The sequence below is a fragment of the Schistocerca gregaria genome, chromosome 3 (assembly GCF_023897955.1).
Source record: "Schistocerca gregaria isolate iqSchGreg1 chromosome 3, iqSchGreg1.2, whole genome shotgun sequence".
NCBI classification, from domain to species: Eukaryota; Metazoa; Arthropoda; class Insecta; order Orthoptera; family Acrididae; genus Schistocerca; species Schistocerca gregaria.
Genome location: NC_064922.1, coordinates 607,688,425 through 607,710,451, shown reverse-complemented (window position 1 = coordinate 607,710,451; position 22,027 = coordinate 607,688,425). Strand labels below are relative to the sequence as shown.

At 48.8% G+C, this 22,027-nt stretch overlaps 1 protein-coding gene across 1 annotated transcript in view; it reads right to left on the bottom strand.

Moving 5' to 3' along the window:
- LOC126355494 (UDP-glucosyltransferase 2-like) overlaps window positions 1–21,234 on the bottom strand; it is a 38,635-nt gene extending 17,401 nt beyond the window's left edge. Inside the window, exons 1-2 of the mRNA XM_050005812.1 lie at window positions 21,052–21,234; window positions 29–210 (exon numbers count right to left, since the gene is read on the bottom strand). Of these exons, the coding sequence (XP_049861769.1) occupies window positions 29–210; window positions 21,052–21,234 (365 nt within the window). The remainder of the gene's footprint in view (window positions 1–28; window positions 211–21,051) is intronic.
- Between the last annotated feature and the right edge of the window lie 793 nt (window positions 21,235–22,027).

The following is a 22,027-nucleotide window of genomic DNA, read 5'->3' as shown; positions in this document are numbered from 1 at the left end:
TATCGCTCAATTCAAACGACATAATTACCGGAGAAAATCCTTCATCTGTTGGGATTCTAACTGGATCTCACACACAGCCTTTCCTGAAGGAGACCATGTTTCTATATATTCTACTGGAGTTTGGTCTGGCATCGACATAAAGTCAAATGTTTTTCTCCAATAGTCGTATGTGATCGATACATCAATTTCTGTAAAATTCTGGATGTTTTTCTGTAGGAAAAAATGTATTTCAGTAGATACGTCCCAGAAATATATTACATGTTCAATAACGAACTACACAATAGTGTCCAACTTCTAAGTGTCGGCGTGAAAAAGGAAAACTGAATGAGAAGAATCTGAAACTCATTCTATAACTACAGTACGCAGTCAGATGAGTAGCTCTAAGTATAAATAACACTTGACACGATATTCTGTATTAAGCTGTTTTCTTTCCTGCATGAGCCTGTTTGTCAGTGGACGTACGCTTAAGAATTACCTGTAACAGACTTTGAATAGGAACGTTACTTAAAGATAACGCATTGCAGAGGATCAGGAACACTTTTTCCCGCCATATGTACATCGTCTGAACACAGGTTTACTGGCTACAGTCCACACGTGCATAAAAGTACGCCAGACAACGACCATCGTCACAGCTGAGCTTGCTAACGTATGTCAGTATGGTGTTTCTCGACTCTGAGGTGTGTGGCTCGAGACCTGGCGTTGGAATTAATTTTCATCTGGCAAAGGGACTGCAGCTGAAGTGTAGTGCCCTTGAACACAAGACTTTGTGCCAATAACCTGGACTAAATACCAGAAGTCCCCATAGCGGTACATGGAGTGAGGGAATGACAAACTGTTGACTGAAATCCGTCCGATAGATCGGAATGTGAAGATGGGTGGTCCCCTTGGTGCCTGTTTGAGAAGAGGTTACGTACTGTCACAGGTTTCACTCTCCCTCTTCCCACATTTTCATACAATACAAGTAAGGCCACTACTGGCCATTAAAATTGCAACACCACGAAGGTGACGTGCTACAGACGCGAAATTTAAGCGACAGGAAGAAGATGCTATAATGCTGTATATGCAAATGATTAGCTTTTCAGAGCATTCACACAAGATTGGGGCCGGTGGCGACATCTACAACGTGGTGAAATTAGGAAAGTTTCCAACCGATTTCCCATACACAAACAGCAGTTGACCGGCGTTACCTGGTGAAACGTTGTTGTGGTGGCTCGTGTAAGGACGTGAAATGCGTAATCATCACGTATCCGACTTTGATAAACGTCGGATTGTAGCCTACCGCGATTGCGGTTTATCGTATCGCGACATTGCTGCTCGCGTCGGTCGAGATCCAATTACTGTTGGCAGAATATGGAATCGGTGGCTTCAGGAGGGTAATACGGAACGCCGTACTGGATCCCAACGGCCTTGTGTCACTAGCAGTCGAGATGACAAGCATCTTATCCGCATGGCTGTAACGGATCATACAGCCACGTCTCGATCCCTGAGTCAACAGATGGGGACGTTTGCAAGACAACAACCATCTGCACGAACAGTTCGACGACTTTTTCAGTAGCAGTGACTATTAGCTCGGAGACCATGGCTGCGGTTACCCTTGACGCTGCATCACAGACAGGAGCGCCTGCGATGGTGTACTCAACGACGAACCTACGTGCAAAAATGGAAAAACGTCATTTTTTTCGATGAATCCAGGTTCTGTTTACAGCATCATGATGGCCGCATCCGTGTTTGGCGACATCGCGGTGAACGAACATTGGAAGCGTGTATTCGTCATCGCCATTCTAGCGTATCACCCGGCGTGATGGTATGGGGTGCCATTGGTTACACGTCTCAGTCACCTCTTGTTCGCACTGACGGCACTTTGAACGGTGGACGTTACATTTCACGTGTGGTACGACCCGTGGCTCTACCCTTCATTCGATCCCTAAGAATCCCTACATTTCAGCACTGTAATGCACGATCGCAAGTTGCAGTTCCTGTACGGGCCTTTCTGGACACAGAAAATGTTCGACTGTTGCCCTGGCCAGCACATTCTCCAGATCTCTTACCAACTGAAAACGTCTGGTCAATGGTGGCCGAGCAACTGGGTCGTCACAATACGCCAGTCACTATTGTTGATGAACTGCGGTATCGTGTTGAAGCTGCATGGGCAGCAGTACCGAAACACGCCATCCAAGCTCTGTTTGACTCAATGCCCAGGTGTATCCAGGCCGTTATTACGGCCAGAGGTAGTTGTTCTGGCTACTGATTTCTCTGGAACTATGCACCCAAATTGCGTGAAAATGTAATGACATGGCAGTTCTAGTATAATATATTTGTCCAATGAATACCCGTTTATCATCTGCATTTCTTCTTGGTGTAGCAATTTGAATGGCGAGTATTGTACTATACAGCTACCCATTAGAATCACCTACACTTAACAGATCCATTTAAGACACAACTCTCTTGCTGTTACGAACTGCGTAGAAAGGGATCATACAACGAGGTCACAAAAGATCTCTTAATATTGTGTCGGACCTTTTTTTTCCCTTGGGGAAGCGCAGCAACTTGGCGTGACATGCAGTCTACAACCCGTTGGAAGTCCCGTGCATAAATGATAAGCCATGCTGCTTCTATGCAGGATTTTGTGGGCGATCTGACCTCTCGACTGTATCCCATAAATGTCCAATGGGATTCATGTCGGGCGAGATGGGCGGCCAAATCAAATCGCTGTAATTGTCCAGAATGTTCTTCAAACCAGTTGCGAACAATTATGGCCCAGAGACAAGGCAATTTTAATTCATACAAATTTCATCGTTGTTTCGGAACATAAAGTCCACAAATGGCTGAAAATAGTCTGTAAGTAGCCGAAGATAACCGTTTCCCGTCAATGGTCAGTTCCATTCCATGTAAACACAGCCCGCAACATTATGCAGCTGGCCACCACTAGCTTGCACAGTGCCTTATTGACAACTAGGATCCATGGCCACGTGAGGTGTGCGCCACAATTGAACCATACCATCATTTCTTATCAAATGAATTCGAGACTCATCTAACCAGGCCACAGCTTTCCAGACTCTAGAGCCCAGCTCGTATGGTCACGGTTTCAGGAAACCCGCTGAAGGCTATATCGTGCTGTTTACTGAGGCACTCGTGTAGGTCGCCTGCTGCCATAGCCCACTAAAGCCAATTTCGCCTCGTCATCCTAACGAATATGTTCGTCGTGCGTCCTACATTGATTTCTACGATTGTTTCACACAGTGTTTCTTATCTGTTAGCACTGACAACTCTAAGCAAAACCCGCTGCTCTCGGTCGTTATGTGAAGGCTGTAGGCCACTGCGTTGTCCATGACGAGAGGTAATAGCTGAAATTTGGTATTCTCGGCACACTCTTGTGGCTGTGAACCTCGGAATATTGAATTCCCTGACAATTTCCGAAATTGAATGTCCCATGCGACTGACTCTAAGTACTATTCCGCGTTCGAAGTCGATTAATTTCCGTCGTGCGGCCACAATCACTTCGGAAACCTTTTCACATTAATCAGCTGAGTACTAATGACAGCTCGGCCAATGCACTGCCTGTTTCTACCTTGTGTAGGCGATACTATCGCCGTCTGTATGTGTTGTAGAGCGCTGATGAAGCAAATACTTCTCTATTAAGCTGCTGAATTTACACATAGGAGTCTCCCAAGCCAACAGTAGTACTGAACTCTCTTTTGCGACGCTTCTGACATACACAGTAAGCAGCTTAGTGATTAATGAGGTGGTATATTGGGTTGGTTACACTTTTGTTTGTCATCGAGTGAATGTTTCTTCTTCTGTCAACTACAGAGATGGCTCAAATGGCTCTGAGCACTATGGGACTTAACGTCTGAGGTCATCAGTCCCCTAGAGCTTAGAACTACTTAAACCTAACTAACCTAAGGACATCACACACATCCATGAACGAGGCAGGATTCGAACCTGCGACCGTAAAGGTCGCGCGGTTCCACACTGAAGCGCCTAGAACCGCTTGACCTCCCCAGCCGGCGACTACAGAGATAACGTACTGTAACCACGTGATCGAGAGATGTGGCTGAGGCTCGGAATGAAAGCGGTTCGAACCCCATCTAGCTATCTAAATTTAGAATTTCCGGGGTTTCCTTAAATCGCCACGGAAATAAACCACAATAATTCTCTCGAAAAGAAAGAGGCCGATTTCATTTACCTTTTTTACTAAGCACCGCTTTTAGATGGTGCAAAAGGAGCCACCTGTTGTTAAAACTTCATTATTTAATCGTTTCGGGTGGGGAACATCATCTGAGTATCTATCAAAAATGTCACAGTTGACATGAACGCACAACATAAATATGGAAATTTGTGTTAAGTTCCTATGGGACCAAACGGCTGAGCTCATCGGTCCCTAACGTTACACACTACTTAATCTAACCTAAACTAACTTTCGCTAAGGACAACAAACACACCAGTGCCCGAGGGAGGACTCGAACCTCCGACGAGGGGAGCCGCGAGAACCGTGGCACGGCGACGACAGACAGGGCGCATACCGCGCGCGGCGCACAAGTTGAGAATGATATATTAAGAATAAATATAATTCAATCAATTGACAAACAAGTTCACGCAGTAATGAAAAGAACTTAATACAGAATATTGTGGCAAGTGTTACTTGTAGTAACATAGATGCCCAACTGACTGCGTACCGCACTTATAGAACCCAACTATCATAACATGTCACCTGGTGGCATGGTTGTACTGACGTATCATCAAAAGTCAACGGGCAATTATTAAAACTTTTAATGAAAATTTAGAGCCACAGAAACGTGCAAACAAAAGAACATCGTAATGGAAGGAATATGTAGAGCTAGCGTCCCAACGACAGTGAAGCCATATAGGGGCAGACCATGAGCTCGGGGTAGAGAGGGATGGGGAACGAAATCGGCCGTGCCCAGTACAAAGGATCTATCCTGGCATTTGGCTGGAGCAAGACAGGGAAAACATGGAAAATCTAAATGTCGATGACTGGGCTGGGATGTGAACCGTCGCTCCCACGAATGGGAGTCCGACCTTGTAACCACTGTGGCACTTCACTTAGTAACAACATAAATACACGCATCAAAAAATGTTTTGCATCACCCCAGTTCCCAGAACACCTGAAGATAGACGTTGACTGTGAATACTGTTTCGCAGACAGTCCCTTTGACTGTTCAGAGATGTCACTAAACCCGCCCAACGATGTGAACAACGATGCATGAGCAGCGCCTACTTGATGGAAGGGATCCGACAGCCGATCAGTTCCAGTCGCTGCATCAGGCCGCGCGGAGTGGCCGAGCGGTCAGAGGCGCCATGTCACTGATTGCGCGGCCCCTCCCGCCGGAGGTTCGAGTCCTCCCCCAGGCATGGATGTGTGTGTTGTTCTTAGCATAAGTTAGTTTAAGTAGTGTGTAAGTCTAGGGACCGATGACCTCAGCAGTTTGGTCCCTTACAAATTCACACGCACATTCCACCAGGAAGGAGGTGCTCAGCCCTTGTTGTCTGTAGTTCAACCGTGCCTAGACGGGCAATACCGCGGTTCCGTCACGTCCGCATTGTTACTTTGTGACAGGGAGGGCTCTCAACAAGGGAAGTGTCCAGGCGTCTCGGAGTGAACCAAAGCGATGTTGTTCGGACATGGAGGAGATACAGAGATATAGGAATTGTCGATAATATGCCTCGCCCAGGCCGCCCAAGGGCTACTACTGCAGTGGATGACCGTTACCTATGGATTATGGCTCGAAGGAACCCTCACAGCAACGCCACCATGTTGAATAATGCTTTTCGTGCAGCCACAGGACTTCGTGTTACGACTCAAACTGTGCTCAATAGTCTGCAAGATGCGCCACTTCACTCCCAACGTCCATGGCGAGGTTCATCTTTGCAACCACGATACCATGCAGCGCGGTACAGATGGGCCAGACGACATGCCGAATGTGCCGCTCAGTGGCATCACGTTCTCTTCGCCGATGAGTGTTGCATATGCCTTCAACCAGACAATCGTCAGAGACGTGTTTGGAAGCAACCTCATCAGGCCGAACGCCTTACACACACTGTGCAGCGAGTGCAGAAAGGTGGTGATTCCCTGCTGTTTTGGGGTGGCATTATGTGGGGCCCACGTCTACCGCTGGTGGTCATGGAAGGCGCCGTCATGGCTGTACGATACGTGATTGCCATCCTCCGACCGATAGTGCAACCATGTCGGCAGGATACTGGCGAGGCATACGTCTTCATGGACGACAGTTCGAGCTCCCATTATGCACATCTTGTGAATGACTTCCTTCAGGATAACGACATCGCTCGATTAGAGGGGCCACCATGTTCTCCAGACATGAACCCTACCGAACATGCCTGGGATAGATTTAAAAGTGCTGTTTATGGACGACGTTCCCCACCAACCACACTGAGCGATCTACGCCCTATCGCCGTTGAGGAGTGGGATAACCTGGACCAACAGTGCCTTGATGGACTTGTGGATAATATGCCACGACGAATACAGGTATGCATCAGTGCAAAAGGACGTGCTACTGGGTATTAGAGATACCGGTGTGTACAGCAATCTGGAGCACCTCCTCTGTAGGTCTCGCTATATGATGGTACAACATGCAATGTCTGATTTTCATGGGCAATAAAAACGGCGGAAATGATGTTTATGTTGATCTCTATTCAAATGGTTCAAATGGCTCTGAGCACTATGGTACTTAACATCTGTGGTCATCAGTCTTCTAGAACTTAGAACTACTTAAACCTAACCAACCTAAATACATCATACACATCAATGCCCGAGGCAGGATTGGAACCTGCGACCGTAGCGGTCTGAGTGCTAGACACACTGGACGGACACCTGGATTTATAATCTGTGGTTGAAATTTCGTATGAGCACTCACGGTTATCCTACGCACCCTGACTGCAAATCTGTGATGAATCCACTCCAGCACCTGACATGGCGCCATCCGCAAACAACTTTAACTGTCCCTGTACTGACCTACCATGTGCAACAGCGCAATAGGCTGCTGTCGCTGTCTGCACACGCGCATCTCTCGCACGCTCTGTCCTTAGCACTTCGCTATGACGTTACGATTGAATGAGCGAAAAGAGTAGAGGGGGGGGGGGGGGGGGGGGGCGGAGGGGTGAAACTCATATAGGGACTTCCAGTAACACGATCTTGGTTCGCTGCCAGGCCACTTGGAACGCTGCAAGTTTATCAAGCATACATTTCGTCCGTCTTCTTCTTGGGCGATTTAAATCCTTCCATACTTGTTTTGATTTCGTTCAGGACAAATGGAAATGGAAATGAGCGTTTGGCGTCATTGGCCGGGACGCCCCTTGCGGTGCAGGTTCGGCCGCCGAGGTACAGGTCTCATTACATTCGACGCCACATTGGGCGACCTGCTCGCCGGATAGGGATGAAATGATGATGAAGACAACACAACTTTCATTCCAAATTATCCATAGTGAGGAGGTCCTCCAGGATGTAGAACATGTCAGAAAAACAACAGTATGTGACAAATATTTTCAACTAAAACAAATAAGCTAATGTACCATTCCACAGGTTCTAAGTGGAATGACCGTCATTTTTAAATGAACACTATATGAAAGAGTCATTTTACAAATACTAATGCACTGAATTTAAAATAAAAAAGCTCAAAAAAGGGTAGTTTTGTATTATCACGAAAAAGGGGAGAGAGTGTGACTGAAATGATACAGTATTTGGGATGGACATCATTAGTTTTTCGTTGTGGAAAGATCTTTTCACGAAATTCCAATCAAAAACTTTTTAATCCGAATGCCAAAATATGTTTTTGATGCCGACCTACATAGGGAGAAACGATCACCATGATAAAACAAGGTAAATCAGAGCTCGTACACAAAGATATAGATGTTCGTTCTTCCCGCGCACTATACGAGATTGGAATAATAGAGAATTATGGAGATGGTTCGATGAACCCTCTGCCAGGCACTTAAATGTGATTTTCTGGGTGTCCATGTATATGCAGATGAGTATCTGGGACAGGCTACAACCCTATCCCACTCCCTTCTCAACCATTGCTTCCCTTTCATGCCCCTCGACTCTTTATAACTGACATCTGGTTTCTGTACAAATTGTAAATAGCATTTCGCTCTCTATATATTATTCCTGCCACCTTCAGAATTTGAAAGAGAGTTTGCCAGTCGACATTGTCAAAGGCTTTCTCTAAGTCTATAAATTCTATAAACGTAGGTTTGCCTTTTTTTAATCTATCTTCTAAGATAAGTCGTAGGGTCAATATTCCCTCGCGTGTTCCAGCATTTCAAAGGAATGCAAACTGATCTCCCCTAAGGTCGGCTTCTACCAGTTTTTCCATTCGTCTGTAAGGAAATCGTTTTAGTATTTTGCAACCGTGACTTATTAAACTGATAGTTAGGTAATTTTCACACTTGTCAACGCTTTAATTCTTTGCGATTGGAATTACTATATTCTTCTTGAAGTCTGAGGACTTTTTGCCTGTCCCATACATCTTGCTCACCAGATGGTAGAGTTTTGTTATGGCTGGCTTTCCCGAGACTATCAGTAGTTCTAATGGAATTTTGTCTACTACTGTCGCCTTGTTTCAACTTTGGTCTTTCAGTGCTCTGAGAATTTTTTCACACAGTATCAATTTCTCCCATCTCATCTTCAGCTACGTCCTCTTCCATATTGCCCTGAAGTGCATCGGCCTCGTATAGACCCTCTACATAATCCTTCCACCTGTCCGCTTTCCCTTCTTTTCCATCTGAGCTCTTGATATTCATACAAGTGGTTCTCTTTTCTCCATAGGTCTCTCTAATTTTCCTGTAGGCAGTATCTATCTTACTCCTAGTGATATAAGCCTCTACATCCTTACATTTGTTCTCTAGCCATTCTTGCTTAGCCATTTTGCACTTCCTGTCGATATCATTTTTGAGACGTTTGTATCGCCTTCATTTACTTCATTTTTATATTTTATCCTTTCATCAATTAAATTCATTATCCTGTTACTCATGGATTTCCACTAGCCCTCGTCTTTTTATCAACTTGATCCTCTCCTGCCTTCACTATTTCATCTCTCAAAGCTACCCATTGTTCTTCTACTGCATTTCTTTCCTCTGTTCTTGTCAATTATACCATAATGCTCTCTCTGGAACACTCTACCCCCTGGTTCATTCAGTTTATCCAGGTCCCATCTCCACAAATTCACAATTTTTTTTTGCAGTTTCTTAAGTTTTAAGCAACAGTTCATCACCAATAAGTTGTAGTCAGAGGCCAATGTCTTACAATTTAAAAACTGGTTCCTAAAATTCTGTCATGCAATTATATAATCTGTCTGAAACCGTGCAGTGTCTCCAAGCCTCTTGCACAAATACAACCTTCTTTCATGAATCTTCAACCAAGTGGTTAAGTTATGTTCTGGGCAAAATTCTACATGGCAGCTTTATCTTTCATTCCTAACCCCAGTTTACATGCACCTACTACTTTTCCTTCTCTTCCTATTCCTGTTACCGAATTCCAGTCCCCATGACCATCAAATTTTCGTCTCCCTTATCTGAATAATACCTTTTATCGCTTCATACATTTCTTCAATCTCTTCATCATCTGCGGAGACGTGGTAGACGTGAACTTCGTCTCTGTGTTGGCTACAATAATGCGTTCAGTATGCTGTTCGTAGTAGCTTATCAGCGCTACTATTTTTTTTATTCATCATTAACCTTACTTCTTCATTACCCTTATTTGATTTTGCATTTATAATCCTGTATTCACCTGACCAGAAGTCTTGTTCCTCCTGCCATCGAACTTCACTAATTCCCAGTATATCTAACATTAATCTATCCATTTCCGTTTTTAAATTTTCTAACCTACCTGACCGATTAAGGGATCTGACATTCCACTCTCCGATCCGTAGAATGCCAGTTTTCCTTCTCCTTTGCCCGGAGATCCGATTGGGGACTATTTTAACTATGGAATATTTCCCAAGAGGAGGCCATCATTATTTAATCACATTAGATCATTAAAATCCCGAGCTGTTTGGAGAGTCCTGCCCATAATGCTCCAAATGTTCTCAGTTTGTGGGAGGTCCAGCGACCTTGCTGGCCTAGATAGAGTTTGGCAACCACGAAGACAAACAGTAGAAACTCTCGCCGTGTGTGGGCGGCCAATCTCTTTCTGAAATGTTAGGCGAGGATGGCTTGCCATGATGGGCAACAAGACGGGATGTAGAATATGTCGACGTACCGCCGTGCTAAAGGATGTCGCAGATAAGAACTGAAGGGGTCGTGCTATGAAATAAATGGCACGCCACACAATGACTGCTGGCTGTTGGGCAATATGGTGGACCGAGTGAGATGGTGCAGTGGTTAGCACACTGGACTCGCATTCGGGAGGACGACGGTTCAAACCCGGGTCCGGCCATCCTGATTTAGATTTTCTGTGATTTCCCTAAATCGCTTCATTCAAAATCCTGGATGGTTCCTTCGAAATGGCATGGCCGACTTCCTTCCCCATCCTTACCTAATCCGATGGGACCGATGACATCTATGCCTGGTCCCCTCGCCCGAATCAGCCACCACCAGCATATGGCAGGTGACAGACAGGTTGGCGTTCGACTGCTGTCCAAGGCCTCTACAGACACGTCTTCGCTGGTCATCAGAGAGCAGTCAGAAACAAGACTCATCACTTTAGACATTTCAACTGCAGTCAAGGAGATTCCAGGCGAAGATTTATTTGGAGGTGCCGCGGACACCGGTGGGAGACCAACTTGACATTCGCTCGCCATAATGCCCGACAACTAGGAGTGTCGGTTGAGGGTGCATTTCCTTTCACGGCAGCACTTCTTTGGCTGACGTCCGCTTACAGCGCAGCGGTGGACAACATCTAACAACTCCATCAATCAACGCCAAGCCGAATAACTGCGTGGACCACCGCGGTTTTGACGTGTACAATTTGAGAAGCCCTTCATCTTTAATGAACTATCGATTTCTTCTGAAATTCAAATCGCTTGTTTGACTGTACATATACATCATATCCATCGATTTCCATCACACTCGGGTAATTCCTGTATGCCGAATCATTTTTTATTTTTTGTCTTCGAGAATATGAATAAAAAAATTGTCAACTAAATTGCGAATTTCGAATTATAAATACGTATTTTCGTGCTTTTTTTCTCGAATTCAGAGTTCGCTGCAAAGCCTCTAGGAGCGCTGCTGTCATTCTTTAATTCCGTGTCGTACCATGGGCCTCGCACTTCTTATATTTTGTTGTCCTTCAGGGAGGAATACACATGTTTGGTGAGCAGCTGAGTGTGTTTGTGATAACACCAGTTCTACCAACTGATTAAAATAAAATGGTAGACCATTACCATAAATCAAGAGTACTTCTGGGCCCGTGATGAAACCACCAGAAAAGCCCTTCGTCATTTTCCCACTTGAACCTGATGTGACGTCCCTACGCTCAAACATCCTAGCGTACTTTTCCGTTAACAGTTTGTTAAAACAGAACTAAATAAAGATTGTTTTGAAACAAAGTAAACAATAGCAACGTTGAATATTATGACTGATACAATCAAGTAACTTTGAATAGTCACAAAAAATAACAAATGCTTCCATTTTATTTTGTACTCAATAAAATTATAAATAGCTTTCTCATTAGAATAGCCTTTTAATATACATACTGTGATTGACTCATTACGTTACATGTTACAGGGCCACAGAGTTTGAGTTTCTTACTGGAGATTTTTTTATGCTATATGAATTTTCACTACTGGGGATAGTGGTGATTTTCCTTATTTTAAATGGTGATATTTTTGTATCAGATTTACTTAGTACCACTTCCTCAATCACTGTTCGCTTACCCCTCTGAACTACTTGCAAATTTTTAAACTTTTCGTGGTATCTTCCACTTTTTTTGTTAGTAATCACATTATTTTTTCTTTGAGATTTTCTGGAATCCTCGTGTGAATGAAATCTGAACGACTCTGGGTAACGTTCTGATGCTCCATTAACCACAGAACGGCAAAGTCCTGGCACCGAGCGCAACGGGTTTTGAATCCGCGAAATATGGCACGGATCTCGATTACCACTAGAGGTCTCTACAGTCGTCGCACAATAAGCCGTGGCAGCGTGCAGCAGCAGCAGCAGCAGCAGTTCCAGTAGCGGTTCCCGTCGCAGTTCCAGCAGTTCCGGCAGCGCAGGCGCCAGTGTCAGCAGCAGCAGCAGCAGCAGCCGCCGCCCCCGCAGCGCGACTCCTGTCGCCGGTGCAGCCCTTCCTGCTCGCCGTCCTCGTCGCCGGCTGACGCAGTCTGCCCCGGTCGTCGTCATCGCCGCCGCCCCCGCCAGCCCGCCGCCGAGCCCGTCCTCCTCCGCCGCCGCAGCAGCAGGGTGGGCCCCGGACCCCGCTCCCCGCCGTCGCAGCAGCGGCCGCCGCCGCCGTCTTCGCCTTCCTGGAATTGTGCAGTGTAGTGTAGTGTAGTGTTCGTCTTCATCTTCGTCTTCGTTGTCTGTCACCCTTAGTGTTTCTTTTTCCCTCATCCCGTTCAGTTGTTTAATTTCACCATGACCACCCCTACCACCACCGCCTCTATCAAAGCCATAACTTACACCTCCCCCTCAGCAGCTACCACCACCATTACTTGGTGTGCTCAAACACCCCCCGCCCCCTACACCCCACCCCTCCTCACCCTTCCCTCCCCAGCTCCCTTTGTCGCTCCTTCTCCCCCAGCCACCTCACCTGACCCCTTCCCTCCACTCCCCCACGCCACTTCATCCGCTCATGCAGCCCCCGCCAGGGTTGTGGCTCAGAGAGCCACCACCCATGCCGCACCTTCACCAGCACCAGCACCAGCACCTGCGCCCGCACCTGCATCATCTGCAGCACCGGCCGCAGCACCACTGCCGGGACCTGTCTCCCCCCACCATCTCCCGGTTGCTCCTGTACCCGGCCCCTCTTCCCATCCTGTAAAACGTCCAAGTGGCACCCCTGCCCACTCCACTCCCAAGAAATCACAGCCCCTTCCCCCTCCTCCCCCCAAAGATGCCATGGATGTCTCCTCGCCCGCCCCTTCTACCGCTTCCTCTACCACCCCCTCCTACAGATACCTCCTTTCCCATCCAGATCCATCTCTCCTGGAGGCCCGCAACCTCACCTTGCTCCTCCGCCAACACTTTCCTGGCGCCCCTATCTCCCTTCTCACCCCCCATAGGGACTCCGTCCTTATCACCTCCTATAGCCCCACCCTCCACACCGACATCCTATCCCGCATCCCCATTACCCATTTCGCCCCAATGCCTCTCTCGCCCCTGCTCCTTCCCCTTCCTCCTCCCGTCAACCCCAACCCCCGGGTCGCCCCCCAACCCTCACCGCCGTGATCACTCGGCTTAGTCCGATCATCACGGAGGAGGAGGTGTTGGCAGAGCTTAAGGCGCATCCCTACCTCGATGTTCGTGCCGTTCGCCGGATCCACAACCCTGCCGGCCCCACCCGCCTTATGCGGGTTTTTTCTGAGCACGCTCCTTCGATCGACCTTCTCCTTAAGGAGGGTGCCCTCCTCTTCAACCGCCGCTACAAGGTCGACCCTTCCCGCTCCCCTCCCCAGTCCATCCGATGCCAAAGGTGCCTGCGCTATAATGCATACCTAACATCTGAGTGCCGCGAGGCCCCTGTCTGCCCGCACTGCAAGCAAGCGCACTTCCTCCGGCAGTGCTCCAACCTTCAGTCCCCTCCATCCTGCAACACCTGTAACCTCTCTCACATACTCCCAGAAATGCAAGGCTCGACCAGCCCCTTCCACTCCTGAACTCACCGTCCCTGTCCACCCTCTGGATGACCCTACCCCCTCTGGTAACTCCCTTCGTCCCCCCCCCCCCACTGCCGAGGACATCATCCACTTCGTCACCATTGTCCTCCAAAACGTCCATCCTTTTCAGCGCCCCCACACACTCCAGCAGATATCCCTCGCCGCACGCTCCGTGTTCCATCTCAATACCTATGCCACCTACTCCCATAACCAGGCCCACTTCACCTTCTCCCGTCTTGACACCCTCGTCTAAATTCCCATCATGGCGCGACAGCACCGTATCTTGTTCAATAACATCCGCTCCCTTCCTGTCAATAAGAACCTCCTTCTGCATACCCTCACGACCCACCGCGTGGATGCCTTCCTCCTGAACGAAACCTTTCTCCAGCCCCACATCACCGTCCACACCTCCCCCTACCTCCTTCATCGCTCCGACAATCCCCTCCCAATAGCGCGTGGTGGAGTCGCCATTGGCCACCACCGCCAGATCCCTGTTCGGCTCCAACCCCTCCTTCCTGACCCCACAGAACATCTGATCCTCAGCCTCTTCTTCCCCGGCCTCACCATTACCTGTGCCACCATTTATGTCTGCTCCACTGCCCCTATTCCTTTCGACTTCCTTTCCCACATCGACCGTACCTTCTCCTGCAACGTGATTGCTGCCGACCTTAACATCCATAGTCGCTCCGCTGCCCAGCTACGGCGGTGGCATCGGTTCCTCGCCACCCTCCAAGGTGATGTCCTTCCTCTTCCCCAACACACCCGCCCTGAATCCAATACCACTCCTGATGTTGTCCTGGCCTCCCCCAACCTCCTTGGCCGCATAGCGGTGGACGTCCTTGATCCTATTGGCAGTGACCATCTCCCTGTCCTCCTTACCATATCTGACGGTCGTCGCCCCTGTCCCGACCCTCGCCTTGACCCACCCCCCAAGTATGTCCATGATTACTCCCGTGCCGAATGGAATGCCTACCGGGATACCCTTACTGCCCGAGTCGATAGCCACCCCCTCATCTACCACCAACCTGATGACATCACCCATGCCGCGTCCTTTCTCCAGCAGACCTTGTCTGAGGCCGTGGAGGCCCACATCCCTACCGTCGCTATCCACCCGCACCGTCCCACTTTACCCCCACAGGCCGTTCTCCTCCTTCGAGAATCCCATCCCCTTTACCGTGCCTTCCTTCACACGCGTGACTGGGACACACTACGACGCCACCGGCAACTCCAGAGACACATCCGGAACTTGCTCGCGGCTAAGAAACGCCGGGACTGGCGACAGACATGCACCCGTCTTAATGCTACCCTACCTCTTAACTTGTCCAAGTACTGGTCTGCCTTCCGCCGCCTTACCGGATCTAAACCCCCCCCCCCCCCCCTTACTATCCTCTCCTCCATAATGACCGTCCCTTTCCTGACAACCTTAGTAAGGCCAATCATTTTGCCTCCTACCTCACTGATATCTTTACCATCCCTGACGATCCCCAGTTCGATTATTCCCTCTTCCCCGATGTCCGCGATCGTACTGACACCTCTGTCCCTCCACTCGCTCCTGGCTTCCAATACTTGGACAACATTACACACACCGAACTCAATACCCCTATCACTACTCAAGACATGCTAGCTATACTCCGCACCAAACGCAACACCGCTCCTGGTCACGACTGTGTTACTTACCGTCACCTCCGTGAAGCTCCCGCCTCCTTCCTCTCCACCCTGGCCAGACTGTACACTGTGGTCTTGTCCACCGGCTTCTACCCCGACCTATGGAAAACCTCTCAGATCCTAATGTTCCTCAAACCTGATAAACCACCTTCCGCTGTCTCCTCCTACCGTCCTATAAGCCTTGCCTCGGTCTTCAGCAAGGTCCTGGAATCCATTCTTACCCGCCGCATCCACCAGCACCTCCACCAGCACCGCTTCCTTCCCTCCACCCAATGTGGCTTTCGGCCATCCTTCTCTGCCGATGACCTTCTCCTTCACCTCACTCACCTCCTCTCAGAACAACTCAACTCCCGTCGCTCTGCCATCTTCCTCTCCCTCGACCTTGAACGCGCATATGACCGTGTATGGCATTCTGGTCTCCTCTTCAAGCTCCAAACCTTTGCCCTTCCCATAAACTACGTCCGTCTGGTCGCCTCCTTCATTTCCCACCGTCCTTCCTATGTCACCATCCACAACACGGATTCCTACACTTTCTACCCCTCCGCCGGTGTGCCCCAAGGCTCCGTCCTTTCCCCTCTTCTTTACCTTCTTTATATGGCGGACATGCCTCCGCCTGCACCCCCCTACACCTTCTCCAGTACGCCGATGACACCGCGTTCCTAGCCCTCGCCCCCACCCTGCAACGCTCCCAGCACCTTCTCCAATCCCATCCTGACCGGTTCACCTCTTGGTGTAACCAGTGGTTGCTCAAGGTCAATCCTTCCAAGACCCAGGCAATCATCGTAGGCAAAACCACCCCTTCCTTCCGTCTCCTTGATTTCTATCTTACCATTTATGGCCGTCCTATTAACCTCACCCCCACCCTCAAGTACCTTGGCGTCACCCTTGATCGTCTCCTCTCCTGGACCCCTCATCTCCGGACAATCCAAGCCAAGGCACGCTCCCAACTCCGCCTCCTCAATCTCCTCTCTGGCCGCACATGGGGTCTGGCCCCGTCCGCCGTCCTCCACACCTATTAAACCCTCATCCGTCCTATCCTTTGTTATGCCCATCCCGCTGGATCTCCGCCCCTCCTACCTTTTACCAATCCCTTCAAATCCTTGAACGCCATGCACTCCGCCTCGCCTATCGCATCCGCCTCCCTTCCCCCACGCGGATCCTCTATGACCTCATCCCCTTCCCACACTTCCTCCTTTTCCTCGAACGGATACGGATCCTCTACACCTCCCGCAAGCTTGATCCTCCCCCCCCGGTTGTCTCTCCCATCCTCTCCCACCCCAACCCGCTGCCGCGCCTGTACTCCTGTATCCCACCTGCTCTGCATCTTCACACTCTCCACACCCTCTCCCACGGTGGCTTCCGCCAACTCCCCCTCCCGGATGATGCCCTCCTCCCCTCCATCTACCCCTCCTACCAACTTTGAGCCTTGCCTTCCCTCTCCTCTCCTTATCCTGTGGGCACCCTCTCTCCCTTCTCTCCCTCCCTCCTTCCCTCCCCTCCCCTCTCCCTGGGCTTCCGCACACCACCCCTCCCTCTCCCATCCTCTCCCCATTGGCATCAACCCCTCCCCCATTCCCTCCTACCCTCGCCCCTTCCCTCTGGCAGGTCCCCGGCCTTACGCGTGTGACAAGTACATCACCAACCGCAGGAGATTGTCACCGCAGTGCTTATGTGTTTTGTCATCCCGCTAGTGCATCCGTGTCTCTTGTTCCGTGCTCCATCGTTCACGTGTGCTACTTTGTATCTCTCCGTTATGTGCTGTGTGAATCACTTTTACACAGTGAACGGCTTCTGTTATTTTACTCTGTCTTGTCTACTGTTTTTTAACCTCCATGTCTCTGTGTGTCTGTTACTGCTTGTACTATGTTCATGTCTGTGGCCGAAGAGCGGCTTAGTTACGCCGCTGCTGGCCTACCTATGTATAGGTTTAAAATAACAATAAAGAAAAAAAAGCTCAGCTAGCAGGCGATCATTGTAGGTAAAACCACCTCTTCCTTCCTTCTCCTCGGCTTCTATATCACCATTTATGACCGTCCTACCACCCTCACCCCCACTCTCAAGTACCTTCGCGTCATCCTTGACCGTCGCCTCTTCTGGAAGCCCCATCTCCGGACGATCCAAGGCACGCTCCCGCCTCTGTCTCGTCAAGCGCCTTCCTGCCCGCACACGGGAACTGGACCCCTCCACCATCCTCCATACCTATAAACCCCTCATCCGCCCTATTCTCTCCTACACAGACCCTGCATGGATCTCCACCCCTCCTACCTTTTACAAAGCCATTCAAATCCTAGAATGTCATGCGCTCTGCCTCGCCTATCACATCCATATCATCTCGCGCATGCAGATCCTATATGACCTTATTCCATTCCCGCACCTCCTCCTTTTCTCTAGCAGATACAGATCCTCTACACCTCCCATAAGCTTGATCCCCTTCACCCTCTTGTCTCTCCCATCCTCTCTCACTCCCATCCACTGCTGCGCCTGTATTACCACGGCCCACCTGCTCTCCATGCCTCTACTCTCCATAGGTCTCGCCCAAGGTGACTTCCGCTAAATCCCCCTCCCTGATGATGCCCTTATCGCCTCCATCTACCCATCCTACCAACTTTGATCCTCCCCTTCCACACCCTGTCTTTTTTCCTTAGGGCACCCCCCCCTCTCACCCTTTCTCCCGCCCACTCCTCCCCTTCAGCTCCTCCTACCCTCTACCTTCTTTCCTCCCTCTCCCATCTCCTCTGCCACTGGCATCTACACCCTTCCCTCTCCCTCCTCCCCCACCTTTTCCCCTTTTTGGCAGGTCCCCGGACTCGTACACGTCAAGTGAACATTCATGCGCCAGAGATCATCGCCGTCGGTTCTTTGTGTGTGCCGTCGTGTTAGTTCTTTACTGTTGCACCGCTCACGATCCATCGTCCACGTGTGTTATTTCAGTCATCAGTGTTCGTGTACAAGTGCTGAACGTTTTTTATTTTAGTGCACCTTTGAACGGCTCCGTCTTTTTTTACTCACGTGTGTACTGTTTTTTGTACATCATTATGTTTTGGTTTTCTATGTCTTCCTTGTTGCTATGTGTACTGTCTGTGGCCGAAGAGCAGCGTAATATTGCCGCTCTCGGCCCACCTTTGTATAAGGGGTTAAAATAACAATAAAGAAAAGAAAAAGCTCAGCTAGGCAGTCCGAAATACGTGGAGTCTATCGACGTCGCTGCAACAGACAGAGTGTTTAGAGTACTTTGTTTTCGTTACTAGTGGACGTTGTGCATTCGTGTCGTTTGTCACGCCGTTGCTTCTTGCGTGTCGTCGTCGTAAGGTCTCCCTGGGTCGTCCGTCGTTGCTCGTGTCCATCCTTTCCCGTTCGTTTGCTGTTCACCTGCCGCTCCCGTTTGGTCCCGCCGCGCTTCGTTCTCGGCAACCCCGCTACCGTCTGTTTCGGTCGTGGTTACAACAAAAGTGTTTATTTAAGTTTTGTGTTTCCGAAAATTCATTATATTTCGTCAGTATTTCAGAGTTATTAAAGGAGTGTTTAAGGCATAACTCTACAGCTTGTCTTGCATTTATGGACAGTTATTGCTTCGTAGTTAAACATAGAGTTGCAATTCTACCTGTAAGGTAACAGCAGTGGATAGTGTTACTAGTATTTAGTGTTGTTACCAGGTACGACAGGTATGTAAGGGGCGTGGGCAGAGTCAGATGTTGAGTGGCTTCTGCGAAGGACACGAAGTGCCGCTTACTCGTGTAAGACATTGTTATCAGCAACAGAGTTTCAAAGGAATCTTACTGTGGGTCTCCAATTGACCGGCTGGTCGTATCGTGCTGTGTCCAGATTCGTGTGGCACCTGGACGTGACCGTGGCCCGCTGTTGAACTGCATGGGACGGATGGCAGGCATACTCGTCGAAAAGCTTTCGGTCGACCAATTCTGACCACCACAGGGGACGATCGCCGTGTTGTGCACTAAACACATCGTAAATCCCTCTGCTCTCAAAAAAAAAAGTAACAAACTTCCTGCTACATTTTGTGCCATCGCACATAACTGGACGGAGACAAGCAGGAGCCAGACTAGGGAGCAGCCGTCCGACGCGTAGTTTGCCGTTAACATCGCAACACAGACGGCTGCTTTTGGAGGAGTGCATTGATCGCGAAGCGAGGACTGGTTACGAATGGCATCGCACTGCGTTAAGCGATGAATCGCGGTACGTCACTACCCAGTGTGAGCATCGTCGGTAAGTGCGACGGCGTGCCGGTGATAAATCCCATTCCTCCAATGTTTTGGACAGGCCCAGCAGTGTTGCCGGCCGCTGTGGAAGAGCGATTCTAGGCGCTTCAGTACGGAACCGCGCTGCTACTACGGTCGCAGTTTCGAATCCTGCCTCGGGGCCTGGATGTGTGCGATGTCCTTAGCTTCGTTCGTTTTAAGTATAGGGGACTGATGACCTCAGATGTTAACTCCCATATTGCTTAGAGCCATTGGAACCATTTTGAACCCAACAGTGTTAATCCTGACGTCGTAGTGTGGACAGCTGTCAGGAATAACTTCAGGTCAGGGCTGGTAGTGACTGAAAGAACTCTGAGTTGACCCCCTCCTCCCGCTCCCCGATGGATTAGGATATCGACGAGCAGTTACAACAGCTGTGGGCCGGCTTGCCACAGGATAGGATACAACGTCTTCCCGACCCCCTCCGCAACCGAATCAATGCACACATCCAGGACATACTGATAAGTGGAATCATACCAACAGGTTTCTTGTAAGTCTGGCTCGACTTAATCTCTGAACTACCTCGAGATGACTGGGTGTTTGTGTTATACTCATTTCATCATCATGTGGCGCGTTTGGACTGAACGAAGGTTGGGACTTTGTACGGGCGCTGATAACCGCGCAGTTTTGCACCCCAAAACCCAAACAGCATCATCGTCTCTAAACCAATTTATAGAACCAATTCAGTTTAATGCAAGCGCCTTGCAGCTGAAAAAAGCAACCAATATGTTTCGATAGTAGACTGTGGTACGACCTGATTTTCATAACGTACAGTTGATTCCAGAGCCTCAGTTCGATCCTCAGTTTTGCTACAAGGAGGAGATGGAAAGTGGATCGGCGTCCAATCGGTATCGTTAGACTAGTAAAGAATTACAGAAAAAGGGAGAGCTGCAAGCTATACCTGTGAGTCCACAATATTAGCGTCCAGGATGCAGCGATAGGTCGACAACTTTCCGTGGAGCCCTGACCATAAACTCTTATTGGGTTATTCAGTGGCAGTAAGTGATATGAGAACATTGCGAATTAAGGACAACTGATCATGGAATGAATGTTCTCACTGTAGTGTATGCTGTCACAGACAAAAAAATTCCACATCCACTTCCAACTCTCGACGTCTTTAGAGATTTATTTTTTTCCACCTGCTCTTCCTACTCTCTACATCTGCAGAGATTTTAATCTCTGCACATTTATTTAAATGGTTTCACAATCGTTCTTCTGATGTTTAAGAAAATTTTTCTACGTGCACCAGTAAGTGAAGAAACCTACATTCCATGTTGAAGAACCCGTAGACCTCGCCAAAGATTTTAACTCGAAAAATTATTTTCTGTCGAAGGAGCACTTACTCTAATCGGGTCCGTTGTCATGAGTGTGACCTGATGGCCTCTCTTGGCGAGCTCGAGGGCTATCAGTCTGAAAGGCAGCTGGTGGCTGATGGAGGCCTTCGGGATGATGCCCAGGATCCTGGATGAGTGGGTCACTCGAGCTGCCACCATCAGTACCAGGATCAGCGGCACGAAGGCGTTCATTGTGAAAATGGCAGAGGCTCACCTGCAAGCAGGGGCAACGACCACGTAAGAGCGCCGTACCGGTCTGCGAAAGAGAAACATTAAGAGATCATCCTTAACGTTTAAGTCTTTCTAGACAGCCCAGGGCATAATGGAACATTTGTTACGGTAATAAATCGTAGCTTTACTTAATGTGTACCCCAGTTTGTTTATGAAGAAGCAATTCTTGGTTTTACACACGAAATTTTGCTGAAGAAATCTTCAGAAGAAGGCAGAAAATAAGAACTCAGAAGAGATACCTATAAGGGAAAGATAACTCTGAGTACCATTCTGTGGCCTTCTGAAGAGATGACATAAAAAAACATTATGAAATTACAATGAAATATAGACCATTAGCTGCTTACAGGCATTGATAAATATCAATGGGGACATTTGAAAATGTGTGCGCAGACCGGGACTCGAACCCGGGGTCATCTGATTATATGGCAGACAGTGTATCCGACTGAGCCACCGAGGACACAGAGGACAGAGAGACTGCAGGTACCGATCTCTGGCAAACTCCCCGTGAGATCCACGTTTCCAACTTACTGTCCACACACTACATTTGTTGTGCCCCTGCCCACTATACTCATTACTCGCGGCAGTCAATCTACCGATTTCGGTAAGAATTTGAGCAGTGCGAGTGCTTCCGCATTGAAGAAGATCATTGTGCGGTAAGCCTTATCTATATGAACATGGCATCTGTTCTTTCGGACATGTCGTCATATACATAAGACTTACCGGCCAATTATCTTCTTCAGTGTGGATGCTCTCA